This window comes from Lipophrys pholis (assembly GCF_963383615.2).
Source record: "Lipophrys pholis genome assembly, chromosome: 14".
In the NCBI taxonomy this organism is placed as follows: domain Eukaryota; kingdom Metazoa; phylum Chordata; class Actinopteri; order Blenniiformes; family Blenniidae; genus Lipophrys; species Lipophrys pholis.
The window spans coordinates 4,247,723-4,271,691 of NC_137633.1; the positions used below are offsets into that span (position 1 = coordinate 4,247,723).

The 23,969-nt window shown below is 41.3% G+C and overlaps 1 protein-coding gene across 1 annotated transcript in view; it reads right to left on the reverse strand.

The window, feature by feature from the left end:
- Positions 1-15,925, reverse strand: part of kif6 (kinesin family member 6) — a 71,895-nt gene extending 55,970 nt beyond the window's left edge. Inside the window, exons 1-6 of the mRNA XM_080480525.1 lie at positions 15,772-15,925; positions 12,910-13,019; positions 10,326-10,400; positions 5,280-5,427; positions 5,075-5,184; positions 3,540-3,669 (exon numbers count right to left, since the gene is read on the reverse strand). Of these exons, the coding sequence (XP_080336651.1) occupies positions 3,540-3,669; positions 5,075-5,184; positions 5,280-5,427; positions 10,326-10,400; positions 12,910-13,019; positions 15,772-15,831 (633 nt within the window). The 5' untranslated portion in view covers positions 15,832-15,925. The remainder of the gene's footprint in view (positions 1-3,539; positions 3,670-5,074; positions 5,185-5,279; positions 5,428-10,325; positions 10,401-12,909; positions 13,020-15,771) is intronic.
- Between the last annotated feature and the right edge of the window lie 8,044 nt (positions 15,926-23,969).

Below are 23,969 nucleotides of genomic sequence, written 5' to 3' on the forward strand. Positions count from 1 at the left end.
GTTCACAAAGGAAACTTTCTTACTCCTAACGTGAGGATTCCGCCACAGTCACACTGTACAAAGTGGCGGCATCACAACAGACATCGCTTTATCTTTCAAAAAGCTTTTTTTGTTCAGTACTCATACATACACATTTGTTTATTCTGAGTTTTGTTCAAAATTAAATATTTATGGCTTTCCTCCACATCACTGGGGGTACACATTAAACGGTTAGGGAATCAATCATGCTCGGGGAGATTTCAGGTCATCCACTCTAAAAAGGTGCCCTGACCGTTTGTTGGGGTAAATGTGCCAACACTTGCTTGTTAGCTGTGTGACAGCTCGTGACAGATCTTTTGCAATCTTAACCCACTGCTGTCATCCCTTCTCCTCGGTCCGAATTCCCCTCACTCTGCACATGTTTTGCTCCAAAGTATACCCCTCAAAGTACGAGTAATGTCATCCAAGGCCCTGGAAAGAGGCAGGGGGTCACATACCTGACGGGATTATGTAAAGGGTAAGGGGGAAGAATAGAGTATCCAGGTTTGAGCACTGATTTTGTTTTATTTTTGTTCAGTTCCTTTGACTGGTGTTGTGATACACAATACATTCTGATATGCAAGTGGAGATTATGAAATGAAGGGCGGGATCAGCAAAAACACAATTTACTTTCAATCAAATCTGCTGCTTTTTACATGGATCAGCCAAAACATTATGCGCACCTGTTTAACACTGTAAAACTCTAAATAGCCCTGACCTTTGAACAGTTAGGATTTATATCTGAAATCTTTGATTTAGATTTTTTTTTTTTTCTTTTAACACAGAGGACTGAAAATAACTGTTGATTTTAACATTCCAAAATCATCATTGTGCTTCTCAAAATTTTCTTGAAAACCTATGCTTAAAGGCAAAGCCAGTTATCCAAATGAAAGAGGACACTGCCATCAGGTAATACCAATTCCAATTATAACAATGCTTATGGTGCTGTTCATGATCTCAGGTGTTAATCAATCGGCATCAATCAGAGTTAATAACATCACCTGTCACTGGTCAAATGGTATGGTTGATATAGGCTCAACTCTGAATTAGAGTACTTTTGTGAATGAACCCTACCATTTGTAATCAATATTAAAAAAAATATGCAATGAAAAATAAAACATAAATGAATGACTCCAAAGGCTAAAAATGGAAAAGTGTTCTGAGACTAGCTGAAGTATTTCTCATAACTGAAACTGTTCTAGACAGTTATGTCTTCAAAAACACTGACAGCTGCACATTGATAAGTACTGACTGCTGACGCGTATCTGTAAAGGCTTTGTGTCCTTCATACCGTGACATTTATCAAGAACGAACTGTTTGGTTACTGGGAAAGTATTACATTTAATGTCAGGTTTTCTTTTCTTCCAAGACTATTGTATATCGTCCACAGTCTCTCCGACTTATAGACAAGACCATTTTATTCTGAGTCTCCAGCTTCCAAAAAGCCTCACTTTCAACAATACAATTCTAAGTGCTTCTAGTTTGACACAAGCTCCAGAGTCATTCTTATTGTCCTCTCAAGTCTCACTCAAAGAGGAAGTTAACGTAATATTTTGCCAGTGTGGTGGGCCAGATTGGAGCCTTTTGCGGGCCGGTTCTGGCCCACGGGCTTTATGTTTGACACCCTAGTGTACATAGCCATGCCAGAACTACATATAATACGACTTTATAGCACTTGGGAGTCTTACAAAAACTATTAATATATTAAGTACAGTGTGTAACTGTGACGGTTCATGAACTGTGCGGCTGCCCAAAGAGACACCCGTCTACCCAGGAGGGGCAACAAAAACAGCAGGACAATGCAGCCTCACTTGAGTCACTTCCTTTACTCTCCTGTGCTCTAAATTGACCACATGTTGCTGTTACAAGAGCACGCACTGACCACACATGGTGCTGCAGCAGGTCAGCAGAATGAGCCAGTCTGGTGCTGCAAAATATTTTGATTGCTGATTCAAAACCGTAAGACCGAAGTTGACTGGTCGACCACATGCTTTGCACCCGATTCACCCCTGCGAGTTCAAGAGGCAGTCAGAATGCAGATAGAGGGGAGGAGTCCTGCATCAACGGGGAGCATGGTAAACAGACACACAGAAGAAAGACCAGATGAGAGGAAGCGTTTCCTTATCCAAGTTGAGCGAAGGGTGAGGAGTTGAGAAGGTGTATTTTATTTCCTCTCCAATAAAACTGTGGAGGGGATTGCCAAGTCTCCAAGCAAGTGAGCTCATGGTCTGCTGAGTGTGGCGTGAATGGACGTGTCATCTTGTATCCACATGGCTTGGAGCAAGAGAAGAAACAAAGCTTTGCTCTATTTGAAGTCTATGTGGAGCAACAGCTTCTGTGATGATTCTGGCAGTGATATGCGGATTATGTTGACTGTTCCTTGTTTGCTTCAGGCTCCAGAGAAACCTTGTTGTGATGATGTCCCAGAGAGGACAAGTCAAGAAGAGTCTCTGTGTGGGTGGACAGTGCTCAAATTTCCCTTTTGAATCGTGTAAATACGTACTTGTGTGCTTTATACTGCAACATGCAATAAAGTGTTTCCACTGAAATATCCCCTCAGGATTTAGTGCAGAGGACACAAGCAGTGTGTCCTCCCATCAGAGGCAAGAACAAATGCAAAATTGTTCTTGATAATGGGCTTGGTGGGATATCAGTCTTACGTGTTTCCCATACTTAGCAATATTATGGGAAAACCCATGTTAGACTTACAGATAAAACTCATCCTTAGGTCCCATAACTCCAATATTTCTTTTTGCGCTGGCTATGTGTCACCCGAGAATCACGTCCACATCAAAAAAAGTACTTGTCAAAAGTGAAAGGAAAGCCTCTCATTGAAACTTAATTATCCAGCTCACTTTTACTGTCTTTTATTTACATACAAACTGGCAACAAGGGTAAACAAGGCGAGAGTAGCCCTGTGCTTCAAATCGCAGGTTGCAAAACAATAGCTGACCCACCGTATGTCTCATCTATGTGGGGAGTCTGAGTGTCTGAACATAGAAAGGAAAAATAAAACCTGCAACAACATAAACAAAAATTACAGACAAAATGTTTGTTTTTACTGGCACCAAAAAAAAAAAAAACATGGTAAAAGAAACCACAATGAGCCAAGCTGATATTTTAGAAGGCTCCTAAGGTAGCTTTTAGAAAGAAATTTGCAATGGTGGGTGAAAAACAACAAAATACCTTGTGTTCATTTACAATGGGAGTAGTCAGTAGACATTCTGTATCGGATCTCCAGTAATTACCAAGAAATCTGCATGTAGAGCATGTTGACAAAACAGCTAAATCCATCCATTTAATTTCTATGCCTCCTTTATCCAACCCGGGGTCAACGATAGTGTGATGCAAGACACACCCAGGGCAGGTCATCAGCACGTCGCAGGGATGACACAAAAGCACACACAATAACAAACGTGCCCAGAGACAGTGCAACCACACCACCGAAATCATCTATCTTTCCTCGTAGTAATCCTAATGAAAGTAAAGTACCATCCATTCTTCACACCCGTTTCTTTTACCTCAGCTATGACACGATTTGTGTCCCCCAGGAAGAGTAGATTGAGAGCTTCCTCCTCATTGGTTGCCTGCTGCATGGAAAGGTTCTTGAGATGGATGTTCAGGTCTGGATCCTCCACAATCGTTACTTTTCTGCAGAGGGAAGAAGGTTAACATGAAAATGTAATTCGAGCCATTTATAAAAGATTATATATATATATATCAGGAAAGTATCTAATGGAAGCCAAATAAAGGAACTAAATCACATGTCACGTCGCCTGTTTTACTTCAAATCACCTCAGCTTCAAATCCAAACAAACCACATATGTAGGCGAGTGTGCCGCAAATCATTTTGTCACATGTGCTTTATCTATCTAGATGTTCATACCTTGATAAAAAACAAGGGTTTCTTTGTGTGAAAAAAAAAACTAACTCTGATTAGATCTTTCCCACATGAGGCACTGAAACAAAGCGCTTTGGCAGACGGGTTTAAGTGCCTCGTGCCGCCTCTGATCTTACCACATCATTTCCGTGCAGACGCCAGGGATGTGACAGTATGGCTACTGGACTGACAAGTCGAAGAGGGCGGAATGAATGGAGAACACATGTAGGTAATTATCTTAACATGTGTTGATAATTGGAGGAGTTTAATAAAACAGTATTAATCTTAATGCGGTTAAACATTGCGTGCTGGTAGAGTTTTTGTTTTTTTCCGTTTTGTTTTCGAGACAGCCAGTCATTAAAAAAAAAAAAAGCTTGATTAATGTATTTAAAAAGGATAAAACCATGGAGCAATTGAAGGAATTCACTTTTAAAGGGTAGAAATGAATGACTGAAATAATGCAGCTAAGGGGCAAGAATGTCAAAAACAAAAAGGGCCACTACAGCCTGAAACTGAACAGTTAAAGAAAGAAATTTGTCAGCGCCACAGCTTCTCCTTGAATCAGCAAGTGTGGCCACAGCATGCTTAACGATGGGTACCGTCTATTTCCAGAGGACTGTGATTTGTGGGTATCTAAACCTTGAGCTGGATCCTACGAAAGGAGAACTCTTTAAATGGAACCGGTACATGAAAATATGGGTGCACCAGAAATGATCAACTCAGATGATGTGATGTCTTGAAGTCCTGCAATACAATTAGATTAAGCCCGACAGAGAAAACCTCAAAAAAAAGAAAAAAAAAGAAACAAAAAGAAACAAAGAACAAGAGGCACGTGAATGAAATCAGCCACAGTGACCGGCTATGAAAAAACTCCAGCGGTGGAGTCTGCCACTGGGTTTACGGCTACCATGCCCGTTCCATGGTCTGATGTCAGCTGGACGCTGATGGATGCTGGTAAATCTTCGAGTCTCCATATTTCACCACACAGCAACTTAGCAATGCCGAGACGGGGCTGTGTAAGAACAAGGCCCAGCTCAAACCACAATGGTTGAGGAGAATGCGTTACTGGCCTTCACAACTTTTCATATAAGTTGGTGCATGTCTTTATAGGGGGAAAAAACACGCTGTGCGAGTTCGACATCTTCAAAAGCATGGAAGCATGAAAAAAGCACTGACGGTAAGTCCTCCAGCCGGGAAGTTTCATGTCTTGAGTCCAGAAGGTCGTATCCTGACTCGTTGTAAATTTCCAGGTAGGAGATGTGGATGGTAGAAACCATGCTGCTGTCCTGTGAAACAAAGATACTTTAAGACATTTATAGCCACATTTGATTTACAGTTTGTGAATGCATCAATTGAACTGGTCATCTATCAACGGACTGACCTGGCTTAGGCGCTCAAACAGGTATGACAGGCTGCGAGGAATCATTCCACGATCATCGTACCGCTCTGGCCCTCCGGTGATGGTGAAGGTCTTCCCACTGCCCGTCTGACCATATGCGAATATAGTGCCATTGTAGCCTGCCAAAACACTGCAGGGGCACACAGGCATGTATATGACACTGGGAAAATAGTTGACTGACATTCTTATGGAGAGGTTCGGTAGAATTTAAATAACAGTGTGAGAACACATGCAAGTACAATATAAAGTATGAGTGTCATGTCTTAATTTTTTAGGCCAGCCACAAGTGGAATCTGTTGAATATATCAGAAATAGGTCATATTGATGATTACAGTAGCAATTTTAGAAGAGTCTGTACTGAGGCAAATCTGCCGGAAGTACCAAGAAAATCGATAAATCTTGAGTAAAGTGAGGCCACATACGCAGCCAAACCCTGATTATTTCCAAATGTATTTGGAAGAAGGACTTTGTCCCTTGATAACTAGGGAGGTTGGAAGATAAATCATACCAACTGGTGATCATTTATTTCTGAAATGTGTTTTTTCTTGTAACTCTGAGGACATAAAATCAGAGACTTGGGTTACAGATGGGACTTAGTGCCTATTGAGTGTATTTCCCCATTTAAAAGATTAAAACCACTCAGTTATGTTTATTGATATTATTGGTTATATCATAATCAAGTCAAGTCTTGGCTAGTTTACACCATGCACTTATGGTCTATCCCAGACAAAAGATGAGCAATTGTGGCAACATCTTTTGTTGTGGCTGAATAACAGAGGTCTTATGTTGTGCCGCGACGGCAATTGATAGTCTTACGACCAAAGACAGCTTTAGATCATCTTCTGACAGGGTCAGAAATTGTCTCATTATACATCAATATGACTGGACTGCATGCACAGCTTTTAGTCCTCTGTACTTTGTACCTCAACGCTATTGGAACAATGGCTCAGTTCTTGGTTCACTTCATTTACTAATCTCCAGAAGATTATAATGAATATTGATGGATATTTTTGTCAATGTTACTTTCAAATTGTACTATAAAAATGATTGGACCCCAACTACACAATTTTTTGAAGCCAGAGTCACAGTGTAGCAGGTGACAAACTTGAAAGTTGGATAAAATCATGATTTTCTTTGACTACAAGTAATTGTCTTAATGTCAAGTGTGTCTGTGCGTTCAGCTATGTAGCCATTCTTCTCACTTTTCACCCAGCCACAGAAAGCAACAAAGGGTCATTGGAGTATTCTTCATCTTGAAATTGGGTAATGACACAATATGAACGTACAAATCGATCAGCACTTTGAGGGAAATGAAGTAAGCGATTGTACCTTCTAAAGAATAAGATTCAATAAATGCTACCAAGCAACAGCTACTTTCCCTTAAAATCCAGCTTCACTGACACGGATATCCAGGAAGGACAATGCATTCGTCTCTAAATGTCACCAAACTCTGCTCTGTTGCGTCGCGTGCTTCCGAGGACTTCACCATCTTCCCTTGCAAAACTGTGAGAGACAATCAAGTCGGTACCTAAGCAGACACGAGAGTCGAAACAAATTCAATATGACACTTTAAATCCACAGGAACGGATGGCAGCGAGTGTGAGTGGCTATGGCGACAGACATCTGCTGGTGAGGGAGGAATGTCTCGGCGTGTGAGTGACAGAAAGGGTCCAAACTCGCTCCGCGAGGCAGGGTCCGGTAAATTTTGGTTTGGCACAGAGCTGCCCTTGTGCATGTGCCACAAGCCATGGAAACCAATGGTGTCTAGTTCTATTCAAATTTAATTAACTTCCAAAATTGTGGAAGATGACATACGGTACATAGGCATTAATACGCTTCTGTTTAGTAGGCTTGGAAAAAAAAATAAAAAATCAACCAGAAATAGTAAAATGACAGAGGACCTTCTGACACATGAGCTTGGATCAAAGGTGTGGATAAACTCCGAGCTCTCTCACTTGCCAACTGCGAGGAAGAGGATATCTTTACACTATACTTTACGAGATGAATTATAAGCAAACTTAAGCCTCTCGCTTATTCTAATGGAACTGTTGACCAGCTATCGAGGCAGTGCGCGGGTTTCCTTTCCTGCGCGTTGTGCTGCCACACGCCCTGCAGTAGAAGTGCAAGGGGAAAATCTGCACGTCAGTTTGTATGAAACACTACGTCCACTCATGAGAGCAGCGGTCGGTTAGTCGGACTCGGGCAGCCAAATGGCAGCCATTTATTGTGGTGTGAGTCATGGTTGTGATTGGCAGCGTGGAGAGAGGACACAGGCTCAGTGTTCGGCTGAAGGTCAGGGCTAACGACGCGGCCTGGGCCCGGCCACTAAGGCATGGGCGTTTCCTAATGCTTGTTCCTGTTTACACCTCAGCTGTCCTGGAGATTGGCAACTGGCAAAAAGATCCTTGTTCCCCCTGTTGTTCTCACTGAAGCTGGACATGCAAGCATTTGATGCAGCTGAATCTTGAATCTTAAAAAGCTCTCCGAGAAAAAAAAATTTGACTGAAATGCTGAGAGAGTTTACCTTGCCAGCCCAACATCCCCACAATGGCTGTTGATATCCTGGAGCGATTAATGCTGGTTTGTTTTGAAACTACTGTATTGGATTTGAAATGACTGGTTTTGGTAACACCACAGTGGAGACAGTATGCAAGTAAATGAGTTAGAAGTTTGAGTTAAACGGCCAACCATGAGTGACGGCCAACCAAAACAAAAACCTGCAAGTCGTCGCGAGTTGAAAGGAGATGCGTCTACGCGGAGGACTTTCAGTGCAGTGACACTGAAGCTGCTGCAATTCAGAAAAATCTTTGACCGAACCTGAACAAGTGTTTTCTAACTACATGGGGTTTTAGGAAAGACACGGTCTGTCCTAATGTAATTCTGTTTGTGATTTCTGTGACTGGATACGCCTCTCTTAATGGGATCATGTCAATGTCAGGATACTAAACTGCATTGGTGTTTCTGGATTTTGGTCGTTAACCACTTCAGCCATTCATGTTTTAGACCAGGGGGATCAAACATAAGGTCAGTGGGCCAGAAACAGCCCACAAGAGGCTCTAATCTGGCCCACCAAACCACCAAGCAAATGGGAAAAATATGCATAACGCAACAGCTTTAGGAGAAGGTTTTTCTTTTTTTTTCATTTCACAAAACTTTGAAACAGAAAGTAATATCTTTCATATTTCTTCTTAATGTCATTTTTATAATTGTAACTGTAGGTCTTGTGCTACCCCTGCTTATTTAAACTATTTCACGTCCCTTTGTTTTAGTCACAATGGTGAGACTGGATTCAGAAGATGTAAACTTTTCTGGAATTCTGAAGACTGTTTGCAGATGGGAACCTTGCAGAGGGGGGAGGCGGTAACGGTAGACTAAGAGATGCCTGACTGGGGAGACGGATCTGTCACGACGAGACAGGGTGACCAGCGTCTAGACTGCAAACTCTGAGCTCATATGAAAGTCTAAAAGACCCCAAGTTAAAATCAATACGGCACCAACCGGTCAGGTTGTATCTGGAGCTTCTTAGCCTGATGTTTATTGTCTGCCATACAAAGGGGGGACTCTAAAGTGGGTTACGTGAGGAGGGCAACCTAATACATGAATCAGTGAACAAGTGTGAGTCAGATCAAATTCATCCAAGTCCTCAGTCGACTGATCAAGACAGGGCACTGTGTGGTTTATTTGTTTCTTAATGGCAAAAGATAATACAAACCACTTGTGGGATTCCACAAATAGCCGCGATGGTGATTAAGAAGACGGGCTGGAATGTTGGAGAAGCTAAAGCTGAGCCAGGAGAAGACATTTGGTGAGGAGGATCAGTGGAAGAAGCTTCTCCACACAACAACAACAATAGCACAAGCAACATTTGATCACAGGAAATTCCAAGTAAATTCCCTCTGTTGTGGTTTTTCTCATTCCTCTGGAAGTCAGTCCCCATTTGGATGAACTCTAACAGGAGTGTAAAGCTCGGTCAGACACGGCAAGAATTTCCCTTCGGTAAAGTGGTAAAACTGCATTTCAACAAGGAGTTTCAAATTGTATTATTTTTCTATTTCAAAAAAACATGCCTATTTCTTCATTCTCTCAATCTCATGCTTTTCTAAGCTTATGCAATAATGATATTCGATTACCACAAAAGGGCGAAGTTGGCCTTTAATGATGTTTTGGTTAGTGCTCTGTGTCATCTACATCAGGGGGGCCAAAACCATCCCACAACAAGCTCCTATACGGCCCGCCATAATGCAACAGCTATAAAATAAGTTTTTTTTATTTATTATTTCACTGTATTTTGTCCCATAAGGCTTCATTAAAGCTGGATTTATGTTGAGATTGTAGTCACTTTCTGTAGTAATTGTTTGGTTTTGGGAAATTGAAGACATCTTCATCACGTGTACTTTGCTCCACGACAAAGAAAAGCTTTACAGTTTAAATCTAAAGGTTATTGTGGCACTATTTTACAAGTCCGGCCCACTCAAGATGAAATTGAGGTGCATGTGGCCCCTGAACTGAAATGTTTTTGGCACGTGTTTTAAAGTCTGAGCACAATAAGGTCTGTTAGCAATATCAATACTAAAAAGATGATTGACTTTTGAAATTTCAAAAGGCCCAAAAGGATTTGCGAAATAATTCAATATGTCTTGAAGACATATCGAAGTAGTCACAAAAAAAAAAAAAAAAGAGTAATGAGTGCCGCTCCAGAACACAGCACAGCTCTGTGTTGTGGTATGAAAATGTTCTCACGCTGGCGATGGCACCGCGTGCCACCTTGCCTGCCAGCTCCGTCCACTTAGTGGTTAAAGAAGGTAAAACAAGCCAAAAATCACAGACCGCCTCCATTTCCATCCGAAAGAAAGCTGAGCTTTACCGACTTCCCGTCAACAAGGCTGGCTGAGGCCCGTGTGGCCCGGGCACACTGCAGAGGGGCGACCGTTGCTCAGCGCTGGGATTATGTTTCAGAATTAACTCGCAATACTCCCAATTTGTGCTTCCGTTGAGTATGCATCAAGTAAATTGTTAGCTGGATTTTACCTGTCTGCAACTGGCTTGGCGATGTTTTCAAAGATGTCGTCTTGCTTCGTTGCTTGATCAAACACTTTTTTAAATCTAGAGAACAATGAGAGGAAGAGGAAATATATATATATACATATATATATATATGCATGGTGGTCTATCATAACCATTTAAAACTCAGCACAGTTACCCACAGCAGAATTGAATAAGCACAACAAGAGACAAGTTTCTATTTTCCCCGAGTGGTTGAGAAGCAGCTCAGTCATTCTGTTTTCTGAAGCGGCCTCAGCACCCACCATGTTCTATCCCACAGCGAGATGAGAGAGACGTGAAAGGAATCCGCCCAGGAAGACTGTTAAATGTGGAAATTTTATTTCTATAAGGGCACGAGGGAACCTCCGCAGGCTATTATAAGACCGTGTGGTTTTCAAAGGCTCTCTGTGTCCACTGCTGTCTGACTCCCTAACTGTGAATTTGGGGCTTGGAAGCGTGGCACGAGGGTATATAAGGCTGCAGCTTTCACTACCAGCAGCATTAAACAGATGTTCTGGCTCCTCGCTGACAGAACTGCTGGATAAATTATTCATGGGAAAAGTTATTACATCAGAGCTTAAATTCTGTCTGTTGTGTTATTCCATTTTACCTTCTTTTTTTTTTTGAACGACTCACAAGCAAAAAATTGGATTACAGGGATCATTAGTCATAAAAGTTAAATTTCCATAAACAAGATTTTCCTGTTAATACAGGACAAAAAAGATCAGGGATTATTCTCAGGAGAGAGAACATCTTACTAAGCTATTAGGAAAGCAAGCATAAATTAGAAATTACATGTGAATCATCCGAGTTCATTCAGAACAGAGATTTCAGGCCACTTGCCGCTGTGAAACGTGATCTAATGGAACTTCTTTAGTGACTTATTTGCTCCAAAACATGCTATATGATTGAATAAAGACAAAGTGAGTACAGAGAAACAAGACGAGCTTCCATTTGGCCCGATTTAAAGGAGATTCTTGCTGATGGCTACGTGCAATCTGCATTTTTATATTCTAAAAAAACTTAGTGAAAGCAGTTCCTGCTTGTTACAATCCCGACTCAAAGAGATTTATTGATCAGAGAACAGTGGGGAACAGAACATTCAAACTGAAGGGAATTCTCAGAAGGTCTGATATAAAATAAACAAGAGAGAAGGGGAAGGAATATGGAAATAGCCACCAACTCCTTTTTGAATGCCGTGTTGTCTTGGAGGTTGGAACAGCAAGTCGAATGATGAAACTAACTAAATAAACGTGTATACACAGGTCAACCATAATTTTATGACCAATTGTGAGTACGTTGGTGCCACCGCCTGCAAGCTCTGACCTCCCGAGTTGCAGGCTCTGAAAACCCTCTGGAGTGGTGCCGTGGTATCTTTCACCAGGATGTCAGCGACTGACCCTTTACGGACTGGAAGTTGTGAAGGGGGAGTCTTCATGGTTCCCAGTTGTTTGTCAAACACCTCCCACAAGCCGGGCAATTCGGAGGTCAAGTCAACACATGATGTGTCAGAGAACATGATTCATCAGACGAGGCCGCTTCATTTCACTGCTATGATGCTTTCCATGTTAAACCTAGGATTACATCTAGGTAACATCTGCAGCTACGCAGTTTAGAAACGAAGGAATTTCCTTCTGCATCACAAGTTCTGATGAGTAAACCTGCATGCATCTTCTCAATCGTTGTGATTGTTGGACGAATCTTAAAATCCTTTGTTTGTGTGTTGCATGCCCAGATGGGATCGACCCTTCCTGTTTACCTGCACTGAAAACTAGAAGTACAGTCTTATTAATGAGACCAAGCTGGATCTGTTTCCTGTCTATCGACTCTCATTCAACGATCAAATACCCACAGGGTTCATTCTCTTGGCTCAGAGGTTTCTTTCCTGTTTTTTTTTTCTTCCCTCAAGTCCATCAGAAACTTCTGTTTGTTCCTCCTTGTTCAGAATAATCACAATCTCAAAAAGTGCTAAAGCTTCTGACAGCTAATCGTTGATGTTTCAACTAATGATGGCTTTAATAATTCTGTGTTTGTGTGCTTGTGGACGTTTCTCAATAAAACAAATTCCAACTAAATAAATAAGAAAAAACATAAAGGCATTTATGTGAAAGAAGCTGGTTTACTGTTTTTTATTCCTTATATAGAGCTGCATTATTGAAAAGAGATTAAAGCCTTTCCTCTAACTATTATATAGTTAGATATATTGTTTAATCCTTATGCTTTGCAGTTTTCGTATTTCTATTTTTTTAATACATTATTTAAACATCTTGTCTGTTTTAAATTCTACCTTCTGTGAAATGACCCCAAAACAAGATTCACTTCACATGTCCGTGGTCACAACTTAACCACTGATCATTCATGTTTTTTAATTGAAGTATGCAACAGAGAAGTGGATTTGAAAGTGTAAATATAAAGCTTTATCTATACCAGTTGGGTTTTTTTTAACTGTTGTGCTGAAATTGAAGAAAGTGCAACATTAGTCCAAAAATCCGTACATGGAATTTTTCTACATACACTAGAAAGAGAGGATTAGTTGAGTTGAAATAACTAAATGTTTTTTACAGGGCACCTGAACTTGTAGATTTCCCTCTTGTTGTTGACAAAGCCATCAGCCAGGTCCTTCGGCACCACGAACTCCAGAGCGGCGCTCGTCTCTTCGTCATTGTTGACAGAGTAGACCTGAGTGGGCCGGAGACAACAGGAGAATCAGACTAATGTGAATCAGCACAGGACACGACGCGCATGGACCTCCATTGCTCGTTTTGAAAGGCATCCTTCACAATGACAGCTTATCAGGTGGTAGCCTCTCATGATGCAAGCTACCGTATCGGGTTGTACTGAAGAGACAGAGCAGCTGATCAGAATCAATGAACACCACCAAGTAAAGAGCTGCGAAATCACTGGTGCAAATCAAGTTCCAACGCTAAACCAACACAGACGGAGCTCTCAGAGCGAAGTGAGGTCGGCCGGGTCAGCCTAAACATCCCCCCACTCCTCTGTTGTTCAGCTCCAGCATATGCTCTGGCATATGTTTCCAATGGACACTGATGCAATTACAAGTCCTCTGGGGTTTTTGGGAATAAAAGATAAGGCCTAAATGATTGGATTGTTTTTTGACTGTCACTCCGCCTGCAGCATCGCCTCCTAATCACTGCTGCTTTCTAACGTGGGCCGACGCTTACCTTGGAAAAAAAAAAAAACCCATAGGGACATGGCAGCACTCATTTCATTTTCAGCTAAAGTGATCCAGAAATCCCTCAAATAATGCGATTAGTTTAATGTCAGCTGCTGTGCTCAGGCAATTACCTGAGAGAATAAAACAGAAGCACAGAGCATTTTATGGAAGAATCAAAATAAGCGTCCTGCTAATTCAGGAAAATTGCGCAATTACCTTCAACTGGGTTTCTGGTGGGAATATACACTTTTGAATTTTCCAGGTGTCTCCAATCAAGAGTGCCTTCATCTGACAGCAGGTGAGGACTCCCATGTGGACTCAACACACTGATATGGTAGATATTGTTGACAAGATCTGACACAAACAGTGCAAAAATCTTCATTTTTCATCCAGATAACTGGGATGTTGTTTACAGAGTAGTAGAAGTAGTAGATTAAAGGAGACAGCCTTTCAATCTCGACAACTGAAGATACTGACTCATCCATCTACTCATTTAATACAAGTGAGGGTTGTGGTGGCCGTAGGCGATCCCGATGACCAAAATCACCAACCAAACACTGTATTCTGCCTTTGACTATTGTCAACATGACAACTTGGAAAACACTTAAGCAGAAGTGTGATTAATCACAACTGACAACCATTCCTCAACAGACAGCATGTGAATTACCCATGTAAGAGCACAGGTGACCCCCATGTCATTGTATGTGGCCCCAGAGAACCTAAAATCCAAGTTCTGAAGTAACAGTAAACTGCATTTATTGAAATACATGCTAATTCTGTGTCCATCGAATAAAGAAAATCAAATGAAAGACGTTATTCAAAAATGTGTTCTTGTTAAAATTTGTATCTGAGAACACATCTGAGTGAGGTGTGCTATAATTTAGCCCACAAAATATTTAATTATCCCACAATTATATAGCAGATTACAGTCACAATAGAATGTGTTCACATGGCTTCTCTTTTGTGATCTGAGTCATGTGGCACAAAATCAAGAGATTTATTCAAGTTTGTCAATCTTAATAATAGAGAAACATGTTTTACACAAAGAATTAAAAAGGTTTATTGCAGAGACATTTATTTACCTCTATATTGTTCAATTTTATTTAACTTCAAAGTTACAAATAGCCCTTTAAAAACAAATATCATGACGCAGTCCTTGATGAAAATGAGTTTGACATCCCTGATGTAGAGCCATAACAGCCTGGTACCTTCATGTATTGCTTAGTTCAGATGTGATATGAGGATACGACATGAAAGACTCAGAAACCTTAAAAAATGTTGTTAAAATGTAAAATTTTTACAAAATGTTTCGAGTTCCTTGTGGTTGCACGTGCGGATATAATCTCATGTTGTAACATGAGTCGATTCATGGTCCTGGTTGGCCAGAGTCCTGTTTAAGATACTGTTGTGTGTCAACACTGATTGAAATGACTGCTTGTTATCAGTTTTTCTACTAAGGTTCCTTGTGACAGATCAAGGTGTATTGAAGAGGTGGCACCACTTAAGCAGGATTGGACATTACTGTGTGATGAGTTCTTTATATGAAGTGCTTTATATGAAATTCTGTGGCATCTGTAGTTAGTATCTGTAATCCATCCATTTGTCTTCTATAGTGCTTTATTCTTCACATAGAAAGGCTCCGGCCGGTATTTAAACCCATGACCTTCTCACTGTGAGGCGAGAGCGCTAACCACTGCTTCACTGTGTGGCCTGTCATCTGGGAAAATAAATTTAGAATCCTCACTGTCTAAACTGGGAGGAATGGGGGCATGTCAATGAGATCGCCCACAGATTAAATGGTACACTTAATAAAAACTCAAGTATTAATACAGTACTGTTAGTGATGCATATGTTTTAATTATAAATGCAATATTAAATGGCTGTAGGAAGTCGTACCAGCCACACAAACCTTTTCCACAGCTCTTTTAACAAGTCAAATCAAGATGAAAGTGTAATAACATTAAGATTACACTGCCTGTTCCTGTTCCAGGGAAATGTTACTCTATTGCACAGTCATGTCGGCAGCAATTATGTATTATTGGTGATGGAAGGGAGCCATTCTCAGTGATTACCACCACTGCTTTCCCTAAAACACCCGGCGCAGTAAAGGATTTTTGGGGGTGAAAATTGCGTTTCCATGCAGCCAAGAGCTGGAAAAAGTTAGCATTACCGTGTCAACATGGCGATAAAACAGACAAACAAACAAACAAACAAACAAATACAGCCACTTCCTCCTGCTACGTGACTCTCACTTACCGCTCCAGTTCCCTTCGTGGGTCTAATCCGGCCAAATATCTGTATCTTGTGCTTAACCATTTCCTCGTAGTGGTAAAAAAGAAAAAGTTTAGTTTGGTTAGTTTTGCCTTGAGGATGGACGGTTAGCTTGGCGGTTACTGTTGTTGCTGGCAGTGCGAGTGAGGGCAGTTGCTAGGCGACGGCCGTCCTGCAAAGATCGTCTAGAGCTGTGAAGATGAATCACTCCTCTGAGTAACATTTCAACTGATCCGTGGATTTGGAATGGGGATGTGAACAAATCAAACATAGAACAGGTGACAAAGAAAGAAGGATTAAAAGCTATTCTGTTTTTCGGATGCTTGTGAAGGTGCTCCGTATGTTCAAGGAAGGTCAGCTCAAGTTCAGTGAGTCATGCAATGGGCTCACTGACAGAGGTGCATTCAGCTCTGTACGGCACTCCTCACACATTAAGCTCCAGGCTCTAAACTCATACTGCAAATAGGTGCACCTACAGCAGTCTTTGATTTACAAATTTAGAAAAAGAAAGAAAAGAAAGGCAGTGGTCCCCATACTGGGATCTGGGACCTCCTTTGGTTTAAACCAGGGATCACAGGGGGCAAACAAAACAACACAGTTTTAAAACATTTTTGAGCAGATATGGGAGATTATGTACTACTTTTATATTAAAGCTGAACTGGATAAGCGGGATAGAAGATGGATGGATGGATGGATGGATGGATGGATGGATGGATGTGTTTGAATATTCTTTCTTTTGACATTTCACTGTATTTTGCAACAGAAGGCAAGTATTAAAAATGGATTCATGTTACGAATGTAGACATTTTCAGCAGTAATTGTTTGGATTTGCACAAATATAGACATTTTCGTCACATATACCTGCAACACAATGTAGAAAAATTTTAAAATGTGAATTAAAAGGAGCCCCCGGCTAGCTCAGTTGGTAAACAAAAAGGTAACAACCAAATGTCAACAACGTATCCAGTATCTCTTCATCATACAACGTTCTGTCCACATCTGATTAACACAAACACACATATCAGCTGATTTGACAAAGCACCATATGTCTTGTGTTTTCAAGGGTAATGGGGAGGGGGCTGGATGGGTTGGGTGACTTTGACCCTATCTCCAATTTCATTCTGAGTGTGTCACTCCGTTTTTGCGTTTTCACCTTAACCTTGGATTCCCCCCCGATTTAAATATAGTCTTACCAGGAAACCCACCACTGAGCTGCATGCCAGACGTGACTGCCTGGTTTCACGGTGGCAGCCTGGAGAATGTGACACGTTTGTTCCGGTGCATTCCTCCATGCCACAGAACATGCTTCTGGTGCGGTTTCTTGTTTGGAGTCCTGTGCGAGTAAGTGTGTGATTATACATGTGGACGCGCAAAAGGCGTTAAGAAGGCATTTGGGTTTCAGCGTGCGGTTGATCACACGCCATGTTTGCTATTTCAGAGGAGGGCCAATATACGGGAGCATAGCTGTCTCTGTGATAGAATTCTAGAGCTAGTGTTTGTGAAAGAGCAGCTATCAAACAAATGTATAAATGCACAGATGAATGAATGAGTTTAAAAGGCTAGTCAACGGGAAGTCAGCAGAGGGTGCACAAAATGTTCAAAATATTGAGTCGGGAAAGGGAACGACTTTCCGCTTCCATCAATTTATTCATACTCAATGCTCCATCCAGATTTACAGGTGTTCCATGACAGACCTTTTGTGTTACGCTACGTTGTGTTACGCTACGTTGTGTTACGCTACGTTGTGTTACGCTACGTTGTGTTACGCTACGTTGTGTTACGCTACATTGTGTTACGATATGTTGTATTACGCTATGTTGTATTACGCCACCTTGCATTACGTCACCTTGTGTTACTATAGTACCTCATTTTACCTTACGTTGCCTTACATTACATTACTTATGCTCCTAGTTTTGGTGGAGTTTCATCTCGGAAGTAACTTTACTGACAGTATTATGTTTTTGTTTTTGTCTTCTCGCATAGCTACTGAAACTATGTGACTGTCATCTTGGATTTATGGTTATGACACATCATCACAAACAGAGGCTCTTTGTGGAAATCCTGTTGGCCTACTTCCATTTCACTGGTGAAGATGAAGAAGGCTTTTTTTTTTCCCATGAAGTCAGTGACACCCATATCAACAGATATCTGTCACAAATATTTAGATGATATCACATGATGCCAGGATGCCAGCCTCTGCATACAAAACACAATCCCTTCAATCTCACCGACATCCTTTTTTTTTTTTTTTTCAACATAACAATTATACTGTGCAGTTCGATCTGTTTCCTTGACACACAAAAAAAATAAAGTGCTCACAATAAACACCAACTAAAGGCTGGACTGAGCTTGTTAGGGAGCTGTGAACTCTGCTTTCTTTTAATGTCCTGTTTTTTGCCCATGTGTTGCCTTTAGCTTGAGCTGACATAGCTGCGGTTTCACCCCAAAGGAGCAGCGACTTTAAGAGTCTGATGCACAGAAAGTCTTTAAAACCATAAAAGTGGATGCCAGACTTTTCAAGTGATCACACCCGACAGTGTTTTTCTGCTTTCATATTTTCTTTCACTTTCTGTATCCAGTTCACAGGAAGATCAGGTGACTGTAAAAAGTCTGTACCAAGTGTCACAACGGTGTCATTGCCCCGGATGATGATTAGACACGTTGACATGTGTAAGCGTGTGTTCACACGAATACACTCAAACGCATGCTTCATCAACTCTGAAAAGAGTGAGGTACAGTAAAGACTTGTTGTTTTGATACAGATAAAGGTTGAGGCCGAGCACATTTCGAAACTCGTAGTGCCTAAAAGGCAAAAGGCAAGCAAATGAGAAAACCAGTTTTTTCAGTCGTTCCTGCCAGCACAACAACACATTTGTCTCTGAACGCTGTCCTGGCAGTCAATCAAAAAGGCGTGCTCGCTGTCGGAGGATACCAGCCGGGCTGGGAGTGCAACACTGAGCTGATCTCTCCAAGCAGTTTCTCATCGTCATGCCATTTAGATTTTGGCTTAGTAAACTGGTTACAAAGGCAGTGCTGGAAATAGTCCAACAGAATCATTCGGGATCGGTTTGTGATGTTGTTTCCTGCAACAAAAAAAAAAAGTTGAGTACATCCAAGACAGGTTGGCAGTCAGCTCAGACACAGCTCAGAAACACAAACAGAAACACAGTCACATTTTCCCAAAAAGCATATCTCTGGATGTCTGGAGGGCGTCCTACGAACCAGAGGGACAAGGAGAAAGGTGAAGTAATGGAGATCGTGTCTAAAAAATACAAGAAGTCTGAAAAGCTTCCTGAAAATTTACACATTTTACATGCCGTGCAAACTAACCCACCTCATGCACAAATGAATGTCAGCATTTATGGAGCCTCTGCTGGTAAAGTTTTTGTTTTAAATGAACATAAAAGTCTTTGGTCTCCAGAGTTCGTCGTAGCGAGGTAAAGCTTATCATGCATTTTCAAAACAGAATCTTCAAGCCATCCATCCATCCATCCATCCATCCATCCATCCATCCATCCATCCATCCATACATACATACATACATACATACATACATACATACATACATACATACATACATACATACATACATACATACATACATACATACATACATACATACATACATACATACATACATCCATTGTGTGAGGAACTTGGGACACACATTGAGAACATGCAAACTCCACACAAAATGACCCCCAAGCCCGAAGTCAAACCAACTTAAACTTTGTCGGAGGGTCATTCTTTGGTCCAAAACTACAACTCACACTCATTTTTTGGCCGGAATTACACAACAGCATAAGGCACACTTACACTAATAATTGAAAATTGATCAACGGTACATTTTCCTCGATTGAAATGTTGTTTATTTGTTTTCTTTACATCCATTTTTTTAATTTTATGAAATATGTATCACACATTGACAGTGGCTGCTGCTCGCTTATAGCGTCAAAACTAATGCGACAACCGAACACAACAACAACAATTTCATTTTATTTTTTCCCAATTTCTGCGGCTGTATCATGCTAATGTCCATTTATATAAGTAGCTGCTGTCTGTATGAGCAATATTCGTGATGTGGTAAATGCTACAGCCTCCACATGTGGCTCCCAGCTAATCAATCGCTGATGAACGCATGGTGGCATCCTCTTGACGGACTGGTTTGGATTTGTTCTGGCCATTATTACAGAGCATAGGAGAGGTTGATGCTTCCGTTAAGTAGCTGCCTCTCAGTGGTTTTTGTGGTTGAGGTTGGATAGATTCCATAGAATGATGGTGTGTGTACGTGTGTGTGTGTGTGTGTGTGTGTGTGTGTGTGTGTGTGTGTGTGTGTGTGTGTGTGTGTGTGTGTGTGTGTGTGTGTGTGTGTGTGTGTGTGTGTGTTGCCCTAGTTCTGTCTGACAGTGTCCACAGAGGCTGCTTTGTGGTAAAAGCCACAATGCTGCTTTTTAACTGATGGAACAATTAGACGAGCATCGCCACCTTGGTACCTTGCTCATACACATGAAGTATGGATCCGCACGCGTAGATAGGCATTATATAAGTGGAAAAGTCATCTTTTTGAACCCTCTGAAGGTTCGTGTTTCTTCAGAAACCCACCAAACACCACGAAAACGAAGAAATAGCTGAGTCCTCACTAAATCGAATACACTTGATGTGGATTCAGTAACATCTGTCCGCGCCACATTTGCACAGCTATATTGAGCCAGGCTGCATGGGAAAAGGTTGACTTTTTATGTACAGCGTATTTGCAGGCAAATGAGGAATTGCTGTGGTGATGCAGGTCAGCTTCTGCAATGTCCTACACATGTAACACTACCCTGCTGTGTGTGTGTGTGTGTGTGTGTGTGTGTGTGTGTGTGTGTGTGTGTGTGTGTGTGTGTGTGTGTGTGTGTGTGTGTGTGTGTGTGTGTGTGTGTGTGTGTGTGTGTGTGTGTCCTGCTTTTAGCACATCACCACCAGTCTTAAAAGTTTCAATATGCTTCTATATCCCCACAGCAGCATGCGAAACACCACTGCTTGACGAGTCGACTCTCACTGGTTTCTCAAAAAACGGAAATGAGTGGTAAAAATAGAACAAAATTATGTTTGGTTTTTTTTCCAGCTCTGTTTTCTTTTCTTCAGCACCTTCCCCACACAAACATCCCAATAAGACACACGTAAAAGGTTGTGAAATGCATGGAACAACATCATAATGAGGGCAGAGAGTGCAACACTTGTGTCAGCTGTTTTTTTTTTTGTGTAACTGCCTTTCGAACGCTGACAGAAAGGGTTGTACACTCAGGGCGGAATTATTTTACCAGTTACTGCAAATAAAAAATTACTATTTACTTTGAAAAGTAACACTTATGCTGCTGTATCACATTGCTCTAATTCTGAGTCGTTCGTTCTGTTCAGCTCAGGTTGCATCAGTTAATTGAAGGACGATGCTCTGTGATGTGAATGCTGGAGCTTTGAAGACTAATGACAACATGAAGAACAGCTGAAATAAAGCCGTGACATGCACACAGTAGCTGGGTTTAATTAAGGCTGCTTTTTGATCACAGATAATGTGCATATTGGTTGATGATACAGTTACACGCACCCAGTTCCTCAGCATTTTATATTCCTTTTCAACATTTCACCTCATTTAGAATTATTTCTGCTATTATTAGTCCAAACACGAAAAAAGATGCATGTTATGTATATTTAGAAAAGCGCTTGGCAATGGTGCATGGTGCAATATAAATATAAAATTGTATTTTGATTTAAGCTACTTCCAAAAACAGCAACAAAAAAAACCTCAAACTGCTAATTGTCTACCGCAAGCAGTCACCAGCAGCGGACTCGGTGCTATTCTGGGGAAACTCTGAGCGCCTCTTTTGCCTTCCCTCTTCCAATGCACCCTTTTCTGGTCAGACACTCCGTCCAAGGGAATTCTTTAGGGCTTTAGTCGTGTGTTATTCTCTGAGGCTTCTGCCCTCTGTTGTGCTTGCTCGGCCCAGGCATATCAGACTTCAGTCTGCATTCCTCAAATACTGTATATGGACCTCCAAGACAAAATGGGTGGATGTGCGGGATGAAGGAAAAGTCACGGAGAGGGTGACATTTAGTGTTTCCTTGGGAATTTCAGCATGACTGTTTGTTTTGGGTTTTTTTTATGTCAGAATGAGGAAGAATTTGCAGGTAATGAGATGTAAACACTCGTGAATTATTTGTTTGGGAAAGTTTGAGTCTGAATGTCAAAAATATTTGGAAAAAAGTCTTTTCCTTTTCAAGGATCTGAAACAGGAATTATGATCTATTCTGCCCACCTGCCTTATTATGATCTCATTCACTTTGTGATGTGAGTTTTAGTCTTTGCTTTGCAGATTCTACCGAAGCCTATAAGGATTATCTGGGAACAGACTTCTTTGATGGCCTCCAGATAACAGCTACATAAAGATTTATCAAAGTACTTAAGCGATTACCCGGCATGTACAGCTGATCCATTTGCCTGGAAAATGAGGCGCATACCTTTTCCTTTTATAGCAGCTTTCATGCTTGGCATTTTTTTTTAAACAGGGGGGTGGAATTTTGAGGCCATTGTTGCATAATGGACCAAATGTCAAGAATTTTCATTGACTGCAGACGAGCAATTGGGAAAGAGGTTACTCAGTTTATGCTCATGTAAACTGCTGCTTTTCATCCAAACATGCAAATGAGTAAACGCAGACATGAGTTTGGTTGTTTGCTCACTGTGGATATACACACACTACCTGCTTTCTCAGCAAGTACCCTCAAGCATTAACATTAATTTGTTGGCAACATACACACAAGACACTATGAAGGTCTGTTTGGATCCAATGATCGGAAATTCAATGGGAATATCATACAAGCAATTATTTACTTTTTATCGACTTTTATCAAATTCTGCAATGATAAAACGGTGAATGCTCTCACAGTGATGGAAGTACTGAACCTTGTGTTGACAGGGAACAATGATCACATCTTGTTGTCACAGGTTGTTGAGGGAAAACACCTACTTAGTCAACTTTAGGAAGTAGTTTCTCGTTAACGAATTGAATTGAATTGAATTACTTGGCGATGATTCCAATACTGGACAGGTGACGATCTACCGGTTCTCCGTGAGGTTTCTTTCAGTTAAAAAGTTTTCCCAGCTTGCTTGTATGGTAATTGTTGCTTCTTGATATTGGAAAGTCTCCGCTGTGATATGTTCAGGTCTGTCGGAAGACAATGTTGTGGTCGGAATCAATCGAAGAAAATTGCATCAAACTGACATGAGTTTATAAATATATAATTTAGCTGCAAACTTGAGCTTAATGTTTTCAGTAGACCCATCCCATCCTCTACTATATGTAAACTCTTGCAGTTCTTTGTCCAAGTTGGAAAATCCAAGTTGACTTTTATCTCCACAGATGATTCAACTCTCAATATCCTGGACTTGAGAGTTGTATTTGTTCCATTTATCAACCCCATGCTCCACCAACATGAAAATCCTTTACCCCCTCTGGTGCTGCCACCTTCTTCGAAATGACCCTGGTTTCTTACTTGAAGGTACGCATTGATCTTTGCCTCCGCACTGGATTCAGGCCTCGTTTCCCTTGAAGATCCAGCAGCAGTCCCTTTATGCTGGTGTGATCTAACTTACATAAAAGTACACTTTGTCTTTTTGCCCATGGAAAAGGTGCGATTGGTCGTTTTGTGCCACAGTTTTTCCCAAACACCTCTTGCAGTATACGCTTGTAAATGTTTACCGTCTATTCCTTCCATCTCTCCATCCTCGCAGCGTGCAGTCAGGAGCCTGAGTGGTGGGCAGGCACCAGGGCTATGGCGGTCCTCTTGGCCTGCTGGTGTTAAGCAGCTGGGAAAAAAAACAAAACTGGGTGGATTTTATCCCTCCTTCCGAGGCCCAGGAGCTCCAAACGCAGAGCGAACCGCTCGAACTTCACCGTATAAATAGAACAAACTTGGGTTTGAGAGAGTCCACATCTTGATTTCTCATCTGTCGAGCACACAGGAGAGGCAAACGTGCAAAGGACTGGGGGGAACGATGGAGAAAGATCAGTAATTTTCTCGAGAAGTGGTATTTTCCTCGTGACCTTTTGAAGACTTCGAGAAGAGAAGCATAGGAAATACAGGAACGGAGGGAAAGTAAACGGTTAACAATTGAAGGGTTGGGTTCAAAGAGCATTAGGAGG